Consider the following 16,081-nt stretch of genomic DNA (forward strand, 5'->3'; position numbering starts at 1 on the left):
GACACTGTGTTCCAGATCCATTTTGGGTTTACGACTATACTCAAGCTTTGAGCCTTTCCAACAAGCAGCCAATGTAACAATCACAGCAGGTGATCCATGATTTCTGTATGAATAGATAGGTGTATGGAGGGCTTTGTGGTTCTGTACAATAAAGGATTCTGTGCATGGACCGCACCCCTTACCATTAGCCAAAGTAAGTGGATACATTTTCTTCATCTCTCCCAGCTCTACCTTCCTGCATGATGAACTGAAAAAGACATATCATAGTTTATTCAATAATTCACTTATTGAGAGACCCTTTTATTTTTATTGTTAAAACCACAATCAATGGAGCTATAGTATCATTGTACGTTATTTATTAGGTTGTTTATGTTTCTATAAAACGCAGAGGAGCTAGGCTGGTCATCGAGCTCTGTCAGTCAAGTGCTTGTGGTACAGCCTTGGGTTCCCCAGCACCACACAAAGAGCCACACACAGCACCCACACTCCTGTAATCCCAGCCCTGGGGAGACAGAGACATGTGGGTCTCTGAGGATTGTTGACCAGCAAGTCTAGCCAAATTGGAGAGCTCAGAGTTCATTGAGAGCCCCTTCCCAAAAACCAAGGTGGAGGGCTGAAAAGATGGCTCTCTGATTTTGCATGTTTGCTCTCCTTCCACTTGTAAATTCAATTCCCAGCACCCATTACAGGCAACTCCCAACTGCTTGTAACTCCAGATCCAGGGGAAGTGACACCCTCTTCTTGCTTAGCAAGATGAGAGGGACCCAAACACAAGTGACAGGCACATGCGTGCACACACACACACACACACACACACACACACACACCAAATAAATCAATAATTTTAAACTCTGTAGAGACTGATTGAGGAAGACACACCTGCCATCAACCTTTGGCCTATATGGGGGTGGGAGATGGGAAAGAGGAGAGGAGAAGGAGAGGGAGAGCGGAAAACGGGCAATAAGAGTGGGGAGATAGCTCGGTAAATGGCTTGTAATCCTAAAACTGGAGAGGCAGTGACATGTGGGTCCCTAGGGCCCACTAGCCAGTCTCCTCAGCCTAAACTGGGAGTTCTGCACCAGAGAGAAACCCTGTCTCAAAAGAAACAGCATGACTAGCACCTGAGGAATGAAACTCATTGTTCACTACTGACATCCATGCATGCTCATACACATGATATGAAAACCACACTGGAACACATATGCGGTGTAAAGACACCCAGATTCACAACATATCAATTAACTAACTACCTAACTGATTAGCGTGTGTAAGTGATAAATTAGTAATTCTGCCAGTAAATACACGGAAAAAAATTGCCTCTTTTCCTCCTAGCCACCAGTAGTCTTTTGATGGACTGAAATGATAACAATGTTAAATTATGTGTGTGTTTGTTTGTTTGTTTGAGACGGTCTCACTACATAGCCATTGACTGACCAACAATTTACTATGTCGACCAGATTGACCTTAAACTCATAAAGCTCTACCTGCCTATGTCTCCCAAGTGCTAGGATTAAAAGCATGCGCAGCCATGCCTGGCATGGAGTTATATTTTAAGTGTCAGAACAACAGGATATGATTTAAAGAATCTGAAAAGTCCCTATAAGAACTCCAAAAACATTTCACATGAGTAGAAAAGTCCATTTCCAAATTCAGATGATTTCTCCAAAGACTATGGTGGTCAAAATAATCTTGTCAAAGAACCAAGTAAGAAAAGGCATGCTTCATGATTTCAGAACTTGCTCCCAAGCTACAGAAGAAGCATTATTGCCTCAACATGCAGACAGATGACACCCAGACAGTGAAACAATGAGAGATCTGAGAATTAAACTCACTTCTGTGGCCAACCCCAGAGTGTGGAGAGAGTGGTCTGTCAGAGACGGTGCTGGTTAACTGTATATCCTATGCAGAACCATAAAATGAAGGCACTTACCTTAAATTATGTTCAAAAGCCAACTCAAAATGAATCAAAGACCTCCAAGTAAAAGTTAAACTATAAAAATACTAAAATAAAACACAGAAGAAAACCCTATACAATACTTCATTTGCCAATGCGTTTTTGGGTGGACATCAAAGATCTTCCAGTATAACTAAGGACGGTCTTGAACATCTTATTATCCTGCCTATATCTCACAAGTGCTGGTATTATGGTAGCATGTCACCACACTGTGGTTACTCTGTGCCAGGCATTCCTTCGGGGCTTCATATATGCTAGGCTGAACCACACACCAGCCCTCTCTCACTTCTTCCATTGTGGTTTTCCATTGTTAGAATATTGCCTTCAATTCCAAATATAAGGGTATTTCCATATGCAGGTTACTATAACTGAAAATTTACATTTTAGCTACTCATACTCATAAGCATAAGCAATACTCATTGTTTATTGTCCTACTGTTTTGAACTTTTTGGGTTTTTTATATTTTTAAAAAATGTTCATTTTAAATGTATATGAATATTTTGCCTGGGTGTATGTGTGTGCATGCCTGGTGCCTGGAGATCAAAAGAAGAAACCAGAGTAATAGATCATTGTAAGCCTCCATGTGGGTGCTGGGAATCAAGTCTCTCAAGGACCAGCCAATGCTCTTAACCACTGAGTCACTGCTCCAGCCTCCTATTTGTTTTTTGAGACAGGAGTGCTGTGTTTATGAAGGCTGGCATCATATTCCATATGTAGGAAGGCTAGCAGGCCAGTACCCATCCCCCTGCCTCAACCTCCTGACTGCTGGGACCAGGGTATGCACTTACACCATAGTGAATATTCTTGACCAGCACATAAGCTAGCAGGCAAGGGTAGCTCAGGCAGAATCCATCTGTGCCGGTTATACTGCTTTATGTAGATGACTGTACACTTAGAATGAAGCAGAGACTTAAGTCTTCAAAAATCGAAATTATTTAATTGCTGGTATCATCCCCTGATGTTCTCATTTTTCAGGGCAGCCTACGTCTGCAAACTCAGATGAAAAGGGTCTCAAACTTCCAGATTATCTGCACCCTTCTGGTTCTACTACAAGAAAGCATCTCCTTAGAGGTAAAGAGATAACAGTGATATTTATATTTAACGGGAACTAGGTATATCATAAAGCAGCCGCTTTAATTCACTCCATGTCCATTTTCCATTAACTGACTTTGTGTTGCAGAGTGTGATAGGGGCTTTTAACTTTTTCTGTTCCTATTAATTCGAATTTAGAGAGAAATTGAAATGATTCTAGAAAGAATTCACGCATAGGCTTACCCAGATCCTCTTTCTCTGTGTCTCCACATATGTTAGTGTGTCAGTCATACACTGTTATGTTAGTGTGTCAGTCCTAACACTGTTATGTTAGTGTGTCAGTCCTAACACTGTTATGTTAGTGTGTCAGTCCTAACACTGTTATGTTAGTGTGTCGTCAGTCATAACACTGTTATGTTAGTGTGTCATTCATAGCACTGTTATGTTAGTGTGTCAGTCCTAACACTGTTATGTTTATGTTAGTGTGTCAGTCCTAACACTGTTATGTTAGTGTGTCGTCAGTCATAACACTGTTATGTTAGTGTGTCAGTTCTAACACTGTTATGTTAGTGTGTCAGTCATACACTGTTATGTTAGTGTGTCAGTCATAACACTGTTATGTTAGTGTATCAGTCCTAACACTATTATGTTAGTGTGTCAGTCCTAACACTGTTATGTTAGTGTGTCGTCAGTGTGTCAGTCCTAACACTGTTATGTTAGTGTGTCAGTCCTAACACTGTTATGTTAGTGTGTCAGTCCTAACACTGTTATGTTAGTGTGTCAGTCCTAACACTGTTATGTTAGTGTGTCGTCAGTCATAACACTGTTATGTTAGTGTGTCAGTTCTAACACTGTTATGTTAGTGTGTCAGTCATACACTGTTATGTTAGTGTGTCAGTTCTAACACTGTTATGTTAGTGTGTCAGTCATAGCACTGTTATGTTAGTGTGTCAGTTCTAACACTGTTATGTTAGTGTGTCATTCATAGCACTGTTATGTTAGTGTGTCAGTCCTAACACTGTTATGTTTATGTTAGTGTGTCAGTCCTAACACTGTTATGTTAGTGTGTCGTCAGTGTGTCAGTTCTAACACTGTTATGTTAGTGTGTCAGTCATACACTGTTATGTTAGTGTGTCAGTCCTAACACTGTTATGTTAGTGTGTCAGTCAGTCCTAACACTGTTATGTTAGTGCGTCAGTCATACACTGTTATGTTAGTGTGTCAGTCAGTCCTAACACTGTTATGTTAGTGCGTCAGTCATACACTGTTATGTTAGTGTGTCAGTCAGTCCTAACACTATTATGTTAGTGTGTCAGTCATAACACTGTTATGTTAGTGTGTCAGTCAGTCCTAACACTGTTATGCCTCTGAACTGTAGAAGAGTCACTCTGGATCTGTTTCCTAAAAATGCATCTGTCAGGCTTGATCACAGCAGAGCTGCCACAAGTAGGAAATGTACCATTGCTGCAGCCCTGTCACCCTCGACCATGCTCATACTGCATATGTTGCAGTAAGACCAACTTGAGATAGACAGCTGATCTGGAGATATTTCTCAAAAGAAAGCACACACGTGGCCATGTGGAGAAATCCTCACATCACTGCTTCACCCCACTCAGTCCAGAGATGAAAATGTGTTCACATAGATGACATTGTCAATTAATTGGGTGTGTTAATTAGGTGAGACAAAAGGTGCTTTGGACTTCTGGACTTCAATACTTTGATAGCTGAACCTTGGTAATCAGCCTCAGAAGGAGGAAGTGGCCAAATAAGGGATTAGACCTTGGCTACTACAGGAAGGCAATCTAACGGTTTTTAGCAAGGCAGAAGGAATTGGGAAGGACAAGGCCTGCCAGGGCCATGTTTTCCACACTCAAGCTGGCTAGAGTCCCTTCATAGCCTGTCTTCCCCGACACCAAATATAATAACAGTGTTATTGAATACTGTAAAACCAAATAACTAGATACTTTTTCTTTAGCATTAAATACTATTCCGTGAAAGTGTGCTGCACGTCCATCCACAGTTGAGAGAAAGAATCCCAAGGGTAAGCACCCATGAAGGTGTTCATGGACACAGCGAGGCTAAGTGCCATGGGAACCGATGTGTGCAAAGCCATGTGAGTGCTTACGGAACAGCAGTGCAGACGGCCCCTGAAGAACAGGGTAGGACCAGATGATGAGAGTCCTTCAAAGGCAACAGGTGGGCTCTATTGTCTCATTGCTGTTTTTATCTCCTGATTTTAACAAAGTTATAATTACTTTTAAATCACAAATAAAGAGCTGGGAACGAGTGCAGCTCAAAGGTAGAGACCGTGTCTGTCACAACAGGACCGTGGGGTACTGAAAAAAAATAATAATAACTTTAAGTCACCAGTAAAGAAAATATTCACCCCATTCAAACCATTAATGCTTAAATATTGCATAGTCAGCTGCCAAGGCTTTAAAGGACATAACGCTTGTCAACTTGATGTTTTTAAATGGCAAATGTTACTTTAGCATCATTATCATCTCCTAGGGAGCATACGTTCTGCTGTGACTATACTAAATCTGATCTGAATTAGCACTGCCATAGATTTTAGACTTGCTGACTGTTTTGAACCTTAGAAGCACCTATTTTTCCCATGGCCAGAAACAGAGTGGTAGATGGCTCAGCAATGAAGAGTACCTGCTACTCTTGGGATAGGCCAGAGCTGGGTCTCCCTTACCCCTGCTGAGCAGTTCCCAACCACTTGTAACTATCTCCAGGGGAGCCCTCACGTGCAGGCACAGAGACATACAACACAGAAAAGAATTGGACTAATTCCGGTGATAATATGTTGCTACTCTGTTTTCAGAGCTCCTCTCCACTCTTTGGAACACCTTGAACCTCTAAGATCACCCTCTTGTTGCCGATGTTCCAACTTGCTCTGACTAGATAAGATTCCTGCAGTACCTTCTGGTGTGGTGTAATGGCAATTAAACGACATTTTGTGCTCTGTGTGTTTGAAATGAGTGGTTCTTGAAGCGCCGCTTGATTGGCAAAGCTATTCTGTATGAACCTGTAGAAGAAAAACTTACTGATACGTCACTTTCAAGCAGGGACACTTAATTTAGAAAGTAAAATATGTTGCTTTAATGTTTTGGTTTTTTGTTTGTTTGTTTGTTTTGTTTTTTTTTGGTTTTTACGAGACAGGGTTTCTCTGTATTGTTTTGGAGGCTGTCGGTCCAGCCCAGCCTCGAACTCACAGAGATCTGCCTGCATCTGCCTCCCGAGTGCTGGAATTAAAGGCGTGCGCCACCACCGCCCGGCTGCTTTAATGTTTTTAACACATCAAATCAGGCTGAAGAGATAGTTCAGTCAGAAAAGGGTTGACCTTGTGAGCACAAAGACCTGACTTTGATCCCTAGAGCCCACGGGAAAAAAGCCAGGCATGGCCATGAATGATTGTAAGCCCAGCACTAGGGAAGGTCCTGGCCAGCCAGCCACTCTGGCCTAACTGGTAAGCTTCAGGCCCATAAGAAACCCTGTGTCAAAGGAAGTAATACCCAAGGTTGATCTCTGGCCTCTTTATGCACTTATGTAGGTGTATGCATGACACACACACACACACACACACACACACACACACACACACATAGATACTTTTTTTAAAAGAAAACAAAGTCTGGAGAGATGGCTCAGTGACGAAGGCACTTGATGCACAAGTCTGGGGACCTGAGATCAATCCCCAGAGCCCACTTCAAGGTGGAAAGAGAGAACCAACTCCACAAAGTTGACCCTTGACCTCTGCGTTCATGGCATGGCATGCTAGCACCAACACATATCAGGAGCCAGCACAAGTGCACTCGAGTGCACACACACACACACACACACACACACAAATAAAAATGCAACTCTAAAAGAGATGTACTCAAGAGACCACAACTGTTGACTTCTGTAACAGCTCAGCACCCGCAGATCTGCAAGCAAAGTGCACTAGCCACATCACCAAGTGTTCACACGCTGAATCTTTTTCTACAGCTCTGCTAGTGAGCATCAAGTGCAACTCATGCTAGTTAAAGAGATGGCTCTCTGATCGGTGCTAGGTAAGAGGAACATTAGAAAGAGCACTCGCGGCTGGAAGGATGGCTCAACAGTTAGGAGCAATTGCTGTTCTTCCAGAGGCCCTGTTTTCAGCGTGACAGCTCATACCGTCTGTGACTCCAGTGCAAGGGGATCTGACTCCTCCTCTGGCCCCACAGGGCACCAGGCACACCACACGTGGTACACAGACATATATGCAGGCAAAACACTCAGTGGAATAAAATAATCATAGTTTTTTGAAGTGATGAACAGAGAAACCTTGTAAATATCTATATCAGACAGTGTCTTTGTGCTGTCTGATTTATCTCTTTCATCTGTGGGTTGCTGGGAGCCTTGCTCCAGACAGATTTGATGACTTGGGAATCCAGTGTGTGAAGCCAGTACTAAGAAGATACTGTGGCTACCTGTTGTTCAAACAAGTGACTCCGGATAGCCTGGGCTGTTTTTATTTATATGGTTTTAATGGTTTGCATGAACAGTTTTACAGTGGTTTTTTTTTAATGTATGATTGCAAGTATTTTAATTTGGAAGTGTGGTCTTGGGAAAACTATTCAATATGACTAGTCAAGCTACCATGATCAGTTATAATTTTTTCTGCCTTTTTTATTTTTAGAAACACTCTTATTTACATATCCATCCCCCCATTCCCTAACCCTCCCATCCTCCCATGTTTCCCACTGACCCCACAACCCACCCACCACCCACTCCCCAGGGATAGTGAGATCCATCAAGGGAGACCATCAAAGTTCATCACATCATTTTGAAGAGGGCCCAGGCCCTCCTTTTCATATCTGGGCTGCAATAGTATCCCTCCATAGGGAAAGGGCTCCCAAAGTCCTTTTGTGATCCAGGAATAAACCCTGGCTCCACTGTTAGAGGTTCCATAGACTGCCTTGGCCTCCTAACTGGCGCCCACATTCAGAGAGCTTGGTTTGGTCCCATGCTGGTTCCCCCGCTTTACGACTAGGGTTTGCTTGCTCTCATTAGGCCAGGTCAATTGTTTCTGCAGGAATCTCCAGCTCTGTCTTGGTTCATTTGGTCATCTCTCCTCCCTCTCTGCAACTGGATTCCAGTAGTATGGCTCTGTGCTCAGCTGTGGGTACCTGTTTCTGCTTTGATCAGCTACTGGGGAGGAATAGGGGAGGGCAAGAAAGGAGATGCCTCGATAAAGGGAGCCAGTACAGGTTTGGAGAGAGGTCTGGCACAGAAGAAATGGTAGGGGATCCACAGGGATGGCTCCAACTAAGAATCTAGGCAGTGGTGGAGAGGCTGCCTTTGATGCCCTTCCCCTATAAAGAGACTGATGACTACTTTGGCTACCATTCCTAGATCCTTGATACAGCCAGTTTTGCTTCCTTACGTTTCTAAAAAAGGTTACAAGAATTATCAGTTTGTTCCTTGCTGCTTTCCCCTTCCGTCCCCCAACTTTCCCACCAGTCACCATTACCTAGTTGATCTGTAGCTCTAATGTTAGAAGCATAAGCAGTGTCACAAGCCACAATGGAAGTTTTCTAACAAGGCACACCTACAGGTAGAATACTGTGCCCAATTGGCAGCATTTGTGGTTATGGCGTCATGCAGGGTAAGAGACAATTTTGTCTCTAGTGGTTAATGTATTTGCATCTGATAGGGTCTCGGTTCTCACAATCACCTCACCAGCCAAAGCTGGACCACGCCATTCTATATTCTGTGCCACTATATCACCTCTGGAGATATGCCAGGTTTTTTTCTTTTATTCTATAAGTAGTGTAACTTGGAAACTTACTCTTAATAGTTGGCCATGTTTATCCCTTGTTCTTATTTCTATTGATGGGGAGGGAGTCCTTCTGAACATGTTTCTTCTATTGACTGATGAATAAAACACTGGTTAGCCAGTAGCCAGGTAGGAAGCACAGGCAGGGCTACCAGACCAGGAGGAGAAGGCTAGGGAGAGGACATCAGGGAGAAGCTGCCACGGAGAGATGGCATGCTGTCAAAGGAATAACATGCCAGATTACGGGTAAGCCACAGCCTCATGACAATACAAAGTTAAGTAGAAATGGATTAATAATTAAGAGAGAGCTAGCCATTAAGAAGCCTAGCAGTCAGCCAGATGGTTTAATAATTAATATGTCTCTGTGTGCTTATTTGGGGCTGAAAGGTGGTGGGACCTAGTGGGACAGAAACTCCAGCTGTCGTCTTATCTCTTTTAACTTCTTAGGGTATTGGCACAGTTATTAGAAATGAGATAACTGGGTTTCTATGATTCTACTTCTTCCCCTGTTCTAGACTGCTCCCATTAACTCCTGATATCATTTATTAGCATTTCTCCAGTTATGCAAAAAGAAAAAAACCAACCAAACGAAAAACTTCATGAACTATTGTGATTCCTTCAGGCTGGTTACAGGGTGTATTGGAAAGACAGCATCCTGTTCTTTAAAAGCCTGAATTCATGGTCACACTTGAACTATCAAAGGCTTTAGTTTGGGGGCTGAATCAGGTCCACTGTATATTTTTCTAGCAGCATTCGCTCTGGCTCACTCAGAGAAGAGTCATCAGGGGAAAGTTTTCCTTTTGCAATAGCTATTTTATCTGTGACTGAGAGAATGAAACTAAAGACAGCCAGCAATATGGCTTGTATAGCAAAAGCATGGAGAGTACGTAGCATATATGCTCCCAGGGTCATGCCCGTATTTATGCAGCGAACTGCCCATGGGTCTTTGCCAAGTGGGCCAAGGTCTCAGGGCCTTGCTGCAAGGACAGCCATTCGTGCTGTTCTCAGGTCATGTTTCCCAAAGAAGTCACATGGCTCCCGCCGCTGGGTGATCATCGTCACTATCCACAACTGTGTCTCTTGTCTCATACTGTTTCATTTTTGTTTTTTGAGACATCTCACTGTATGTGGCTGTGGACTGTGCTGCCTCAGATCCCCCAGGTTCTAGAATCACAGTGATGTCTCCCACACCAGACATCAAGTACACCTTTAGAAGGTTTGCTAAGAGACTACAGCATCAGTGAACAAAAGTCAATACATTTTTAAGTCTTTGCATTTAGACTTAATTCTTTCATGTTATTATAGGAGCTTATTATATTAAAGTCCCTACTGCCTGATTCAAAACAGTTCATCATGTATTTTGGTGCCTCTCAGTGGAACCCAGATGAGTTTTAAAGCAAAATGTACACATGTATTCCTTCAGTATCATAGTCTCATCTTGGAAGATGCCAGGCTTGAGTAAAGGATGACATTTTACCCCTCCTTATCCACCATCCTACTATGCATGTCTTTAAAAACCCTGGATTTCAAGGTATGACTAAGAACACCTTAGGTGTGAAGTACAGTTCTGTGCTGAGTAATATTTCTTTCACTGTATGACACTTGACAGATGATCTTCCAGTGTTTGCTTTAGTGTCCAATCGGGGACCTCACGTTCTCTGTGGTAAGAACTCTCTCAGTTGAGAAGTCAAGCTCTGTAGTCTTGTAAGTTACACATACTGATGAAGTTACAATGAAGCGGAAAAAATGAGTTACACATAGATCAGACAGCTACAAGAAAGAGCCTGAACAGGGAAATAGGCTGTGCTGTTATATAGAAACTGGGTTCTAGACACCTGGTAATTGTTCGCATTTAGAGTCTTTATCACCAGCACAGGGAAGCCTTATTGCCCTCAGGTCTGGAGGAAGGGAGAAAACGCCAGAGCATAGGGCCATGCTATCAGGTACCAACTTACGGCAACAGTCTTGAAAGAAGTAAAGCAAGGAGTCCCTGGGGGTCCCTCCCGTGACTGAGTCTAGTGCTTGACACAGAAGGATAAAGTTTGCATTGATTTTGAGGAAGGACATCAGAAAGTGCTGGGCTAGGAAGATCAGGCCCCTGTTTTCTGAGAGAGATAGTTGTAAAAACTGTGAGCTCTGGAAACTAGTCAGAGATCTGCAATGACCAGGTAAGTGTGCACCCAGAAAGGACCCATGCGTAGTAGGTTACCCGTGTCTAGTGTGCCCCAACCAAGAACATACTAAGAAAAAGGAGATGAAGGGCTAAGAGCACATAGTAGAGGGATCCAGCGAGAATTGGAGAGAACATGGGAAGGGGAGGGGTCCAATATGCTCAAAACACATTGTATGCAAATGCAAATTCTCAAAGAATAAGTGGTAAGATGTTTTATCTTAGAAGGAAACGACGATATTCAATGTGTTGGGAAATTCCATGCCACTTTTGCATTTCCTTATATCACTGAGGCCTGGAGTGTTTAGGAGTGAGTGTCCCAAATGGGGTCAGAAATATTTGGAACATTCAACCAGTTGATGGCTCCCAGAGGAACTGCTTTCCATCCTCTCTAACCCAAAACTGTGGGTCACAGAGAAGTGAGATCAGAGAGCAGCAGTGTGTCTCGGGGGGCCAGGGAGGAGAGGGGAGCTCACTGGAGACATCTGGGAAGGAAATCACAGGCACATGGATGAAATAGATCATGGAAGGTCCCAAAGGGACTGGAGCCAGACACTTTGAGAGCTTAATGAATAAGTGTATTCGAGAGAAACCCAAGGACAAGAGAGTGTATGTGATTCATCACATCCCTAGAGAGACCTGGGATAACCTTCAGCTTTCATACCAGGCTAAGCTTAAAAACACAAGGTTTTTTCTTTTGTTTTTTCTTATTTAGTTGGTGGTTCTTTTGTTTGTTTGGGGTTTTTTTCTTTGTTTGGGGTTTTTTGGTTAGTTTCTGAGGGTTTTGCTTTTGTTTGTTTGTTTGTTTGTCTTGAGACAGTGTTTCTCTGCGTAGCCTTGGCTGTCATGGAACTCCCTCAAACTCAGATCTACCTGCTTCTGCCTCTGGAGTGCTGGGATTAAAGGTGTGGGTCTCCACATGGTGTCACAACTGGATGAGAGTTTGCTCTCACACATGCCCATTAGGATGTGGGGTTTTGTTTTGCGCTTTTGGCATGCTTGCATGTGTGCATTTGTACATGCATTTGTGTGTGCGTACATGCGTGCCCACACACGTACCTGTACAGACATGCATTTAGAGACCAGAGTTCAACCCCAGGTGACATTTTTCAGGCTCTATCCACCTTGTTTTGTGGGACAGAGTATCTCATGGGCTTTAAAGTTGGCAAGGCCAGGTGAACAGTGGGTCCCAAGGTTCTGCCTATGTCTGCCTCTCTGGTGCTGGGATTACAGACTGCAGGCACATTCCAGGACATGCAGCTTTTTTATCTTTGTTTGAGGATCAAATACAAGGCAAGCATCTGGCCAGCTGAACTAGCTCCCTGGCCCCAAATAACCAATATCCACATGAAGACCCCAGGCATGCACATAAAGGGGGGAGGGAAAATGTTCCACTCAAAGGAATGAAATTAGTCCCTGGAACTCTTCCCCCCCCAAAAAAACTTGGCACCAGCATCACTAAGCACTTTAAAATTGCTGCTCAAATATGTCAAAGGCTGGAGTATAACAATTGACGGAAGCCAGGCCTGTGAGCCCAGTGAGACTAACAAAGATAACAAAAGATTCTGGAGGATGGAGGAGCGGCAAGCACAGCCGTCCCCACTAGGGGGCAGTCATCCCTGGACGTGATGCCGGCTTTGAAACTCCAGAGTAGAGGAGAAGGCTTGCCTTTTCCAGGGCAGCACTGGCAGGATAAACAATAATTACAGCTGACTTCAGCTCTACTCAACCAGCACCCGTGCTCCTACAGCATGCCGCACACCACTTACAGGGGCCAAGAAGGCCAGTGTGGACCCCGTCCTTCTGCTACTGGGGACCTATGCTAGGATGGCTGCTCACTGCCTCTGATCTTGCATAAACTCCCCCCTCAGGCTGATTTCCCACCACAGTAACAGGCTGCACAATTAAATCAACCCAAACCAACATCTGCAACCGGAAGGGATTCAGGTCACCACTATGACGTGTAGTTTCAATGCCCACTCTCCAATTAAAAAAAAAATCTAAAGGTTAAAAGAAAGGTTTGGCAGGTGACTGAGTGGGTAAGTCACAAGGATCTGAGTTCGATCCTATGTTAAAAAGCTAGGCAGTATCATGCTTGGGGCATGGGAGTAGAAACAGGAGGATTTGCTGGGAGGCCGTGCACCAGGCTAGCTATAAAAACAATGGCACGCTTTAGATTCTGTGAGAGACCTTGTCTTAAGGGAATAAAACAGATTGTGATATCTGAAAACAGCCAATATCATCCTCTAGCCTCCTCACGAACACCAGTGCACACCTACACACATATATTGAAAAGCATACACCACACACACACACACACACACACACACACATACATACACAAGGATGCATAATTATGCAACCCACTGAAAGGAAAAAATTAAAAACACAGATGGTGAACCTGATAAACACAGAAGTTAAAACAACTGTCTTCAAGAAACACAAAGGACCAAAAGAAAATGTGGAACAAATCAAGGAAAATGGGATGAACAAAGGGGAAGTGAAGGAAAAGGGAGGGAAAAATGTATGATGCTATACCTGACAGTGCAGATGGCACTGTTACTCCATTTCCATGGTGATCTGGCGCCCTCTCCTGGCATTTGTGTGTATCTGACACATTTGCACGCAGGGAAAACACTTAAAATCTTTTTTTGTTTGTTTGTTTGTTTGTTTGTTTTTTGGGTTTTTCAAGACAGGGTTTCTCTGTGGCTTTGGAGGCTGTCCTGGAACTTGCTCCGCAGACCAAGCTAGCTTCGAACTCACAGATATCCGCCTGCCTCTGCTTCCTGAGTGCTGGGATTAAAGGCGTGCGCCACCAACCGCCTGCTAATTTTTTTTTTAAGAGAAAAGAGTTGGCAGCAGACTTTAATATTGCTTTAATCCGTGAGGGATGGTTTTTATTGGTATACTAGACTGAAGAGACCCAGTTTGATTTTATGCATCCCGCTTTTTTCAACCCAATCTACGGAACAATGCCACCATCACAATTATTAGCAAAGAAATTCCCACTGGTCGTTCTTAGTCTCTGATTTGTTTCCTGGGTGGATTTGTTCCTACCTTGGCGTCCCTGTTCCTTTGTTGCTGACCTGGGAAAGGTTCCTAGGCTTCCCTCCCCCCATTACTGATCACACCCAAGATTAGGCCTCCACCCTGGAGCATCTCCTTATCAGGACATCAGTGCCCACGCAGCCTGTGCCTAAGTCTCAAGGTGGGTTCCTTCCTCGTGGATCAACTGTCCATCAGGAGACCTGAAGCAAAGGCTCAGCCGGCAGAACCTCGAACTCCACAGCCGGCGACGGACTTATTCCTCCTCCACACAAGTGCCCAGGCAAACTGCACGGCATGAGCTGCTGGAGGCATGTGCTCATCTTGACGACTCTTGTGCCCTTGAAGCTGCCCTACTCTGTCCTTCCTGAGTGTTGCTCCATCCAGTGATTCACTGGCTACTTCAATATGGTACCAATGGACCACTGAAATTGGTCATCAATTGGTGGTATTCTATTCGATGTTTAATGGTACAGCTCGCATTGTGCCTTGTGCCCAGGGGGGTGACACATATGTTGCTTTATTTAAAAGTTGGTCTTAAGCTGATCTGAACAGGGGAGAGCTCTTGGACCTCAGACTGACAGCGGGGAAGCCAGCATGGGACTGATCCATACCCCCCGAATGTGAGTGTCAGTGAGGAGGCCTGGGCAACCTATGGGGCCCTGAGCAGTGGATCAGTGTCTATCCCTGGAATACTAACAGACATCATGTGTCCATAACACAAAGAGGGATGCTCTCTCAGCCTGGACTCTTAGGGGAGTGCCTGGACCCTGCCCTGAGAGAAATGACAGACTCTAGATATCCCCTATATGGAAGGAATTGGCAATAGGGTGGGAGGCTGGGGGAGGGATGGGGGGTGCGGGAGGAGGGGAGGGAGAGGGAACTGGGATTGACATGTAAAACAAGCTATTTAAAAATTTTTTAAAAGTTGGTCTTAGTGCAAACCTTTAATCTCAACACTCCTGAGGCAGAGGCAGAGGCAGAGGCAGGTGGATCTCTGAATTCGAGGCCAGCCTGATCTACATAGCAAGTTCCAGAGCAAGCTCTAAAGCTACAGAGAAACCTTGTCTCGAAAAACAAACAAGCAAGTTAGTCTTAGCTACTTATTATTCTGATAGGAGAAACGAGAGTGATAAACTAGTGTTCTAAAGATCTAGAAATACGAAATTACACGGAGTAGAATTGGACTGAAGAAGTGCTCAAGGCTGAGCGGTATACTAACCAGAGTTCTTAGAAACTGTAGGAGAAGTTTGCTGCTCTATCAAATTGAAGTTTATGTTTGCTGAGAATATGTATTTCTGAAGATTTGTTCACTAGGGTTGTGCTAGTTAAGCCCCATTCCTCCAAGAACACGCCTGCACCAAGGGAAAAGAATGGGTAACTGCCACTATTAAGTCCTAGTTCTCTATCAGGAAGTGCATAAGTCTGCCAAGCAGGCAGCCTGGCCCTAGGTAATTACTGTTCCCAAATAACAGCATTGATCTACTTGAAAAGGATTCAGCCCTTCAGACAATGCAAGGTATCAACTTTGAAGTTTCTAAAGGAAAGGGGAGGTCTTGCACCTGGAGGAAGCAACCTTGGTTAATATATAACTTGTGCTGTGTGACAGATAGGGGAGAGGGACACATGTGACTCACACTCGTTGCATGGTTACTCTTGGGTCATTGGAGTAGAGCTTTGATAGTGTTACCTCTAAGATGAGACCACAGGCTGCCTTAGATACCAGGCAGCAGGGGAAGCTGTGTGTGTTCTCACAGTGCTTACAGTGGCTAAAGGAGGGGGGAAGGTGTGAGTGCTCTAATATCTCTGGATGTTATGTAAAGAAAAGCAGGAATCATCTTATAGGAAAAGAGATGAATGAAGAAGGGTCAAGGGATTAATTAGTGAGCATCAAACTCAGTACCTAGCTGTTTCCTGCTGGATGGAATGTTCCCAGGTTCCCCTCCACCACTCAGGTGGTCTTCAAGGCAGAAGCTGGCTCCTGAATCCCTACATCCTTGCCCACTTGAAAAACCACTTAGGAGTTGGGTTTATGACATTTTGGAAGGAATTGGCTGTACATGTTTAT

General features: G+C 44.0%; 1 protein-coding gene across 9 annotated transcripts in view; it reads left to right on the top strand.

Annotated features, from left to right (window-relative positions):
* Ccdc7 (coiled-coil domain containing 7) overlaps positions 1-5,957 on the top strand; it is a 193,760-nt gene extending 187,803 nt beyond the window's left edge. For all 9 annotated transcript variants that reach the window (XM_040755264.1, XM_040755269.1, XM_040755271.1 and 6 more), the window contains 3 exons: positions 2,930-3,025; positions 4,962-5,182; positions 5,817-5,957. In XM_040755264.1, the coding sequence (XP_040611198.1) occupies positions 2,930-3,025; positions 4,962-4,981 (116 nt within the window). In that variant the 3' untranslated portion in view covers positions 4,982-5,182; positions 5,817-5,957. The remainder of the gene's footprint in view (positions 1-2,929; positions 3,026-4,961; positions 5,183-5,816) is intronic.
* Positions 5,958-16,081: the final 10,124 nt, after the last annotated feature.

The sequence above is a fragment of the Mesocricetus auratus genome, unplaced genomic scaffold (genome assembly GCF_017639785.1).
Source record: "Mesocricetus auratus isolate SY011 unplaced genomic scaffold, BCM_Maur_2.0 Super-Scaffold_100013, whole genome shotgun sequence".
NCBI lineage: Eukaryota > Metazoa > Chordata > Mammalia > Rodentia > Cricetidae > Mesocricetus > Mesocricetus auratus.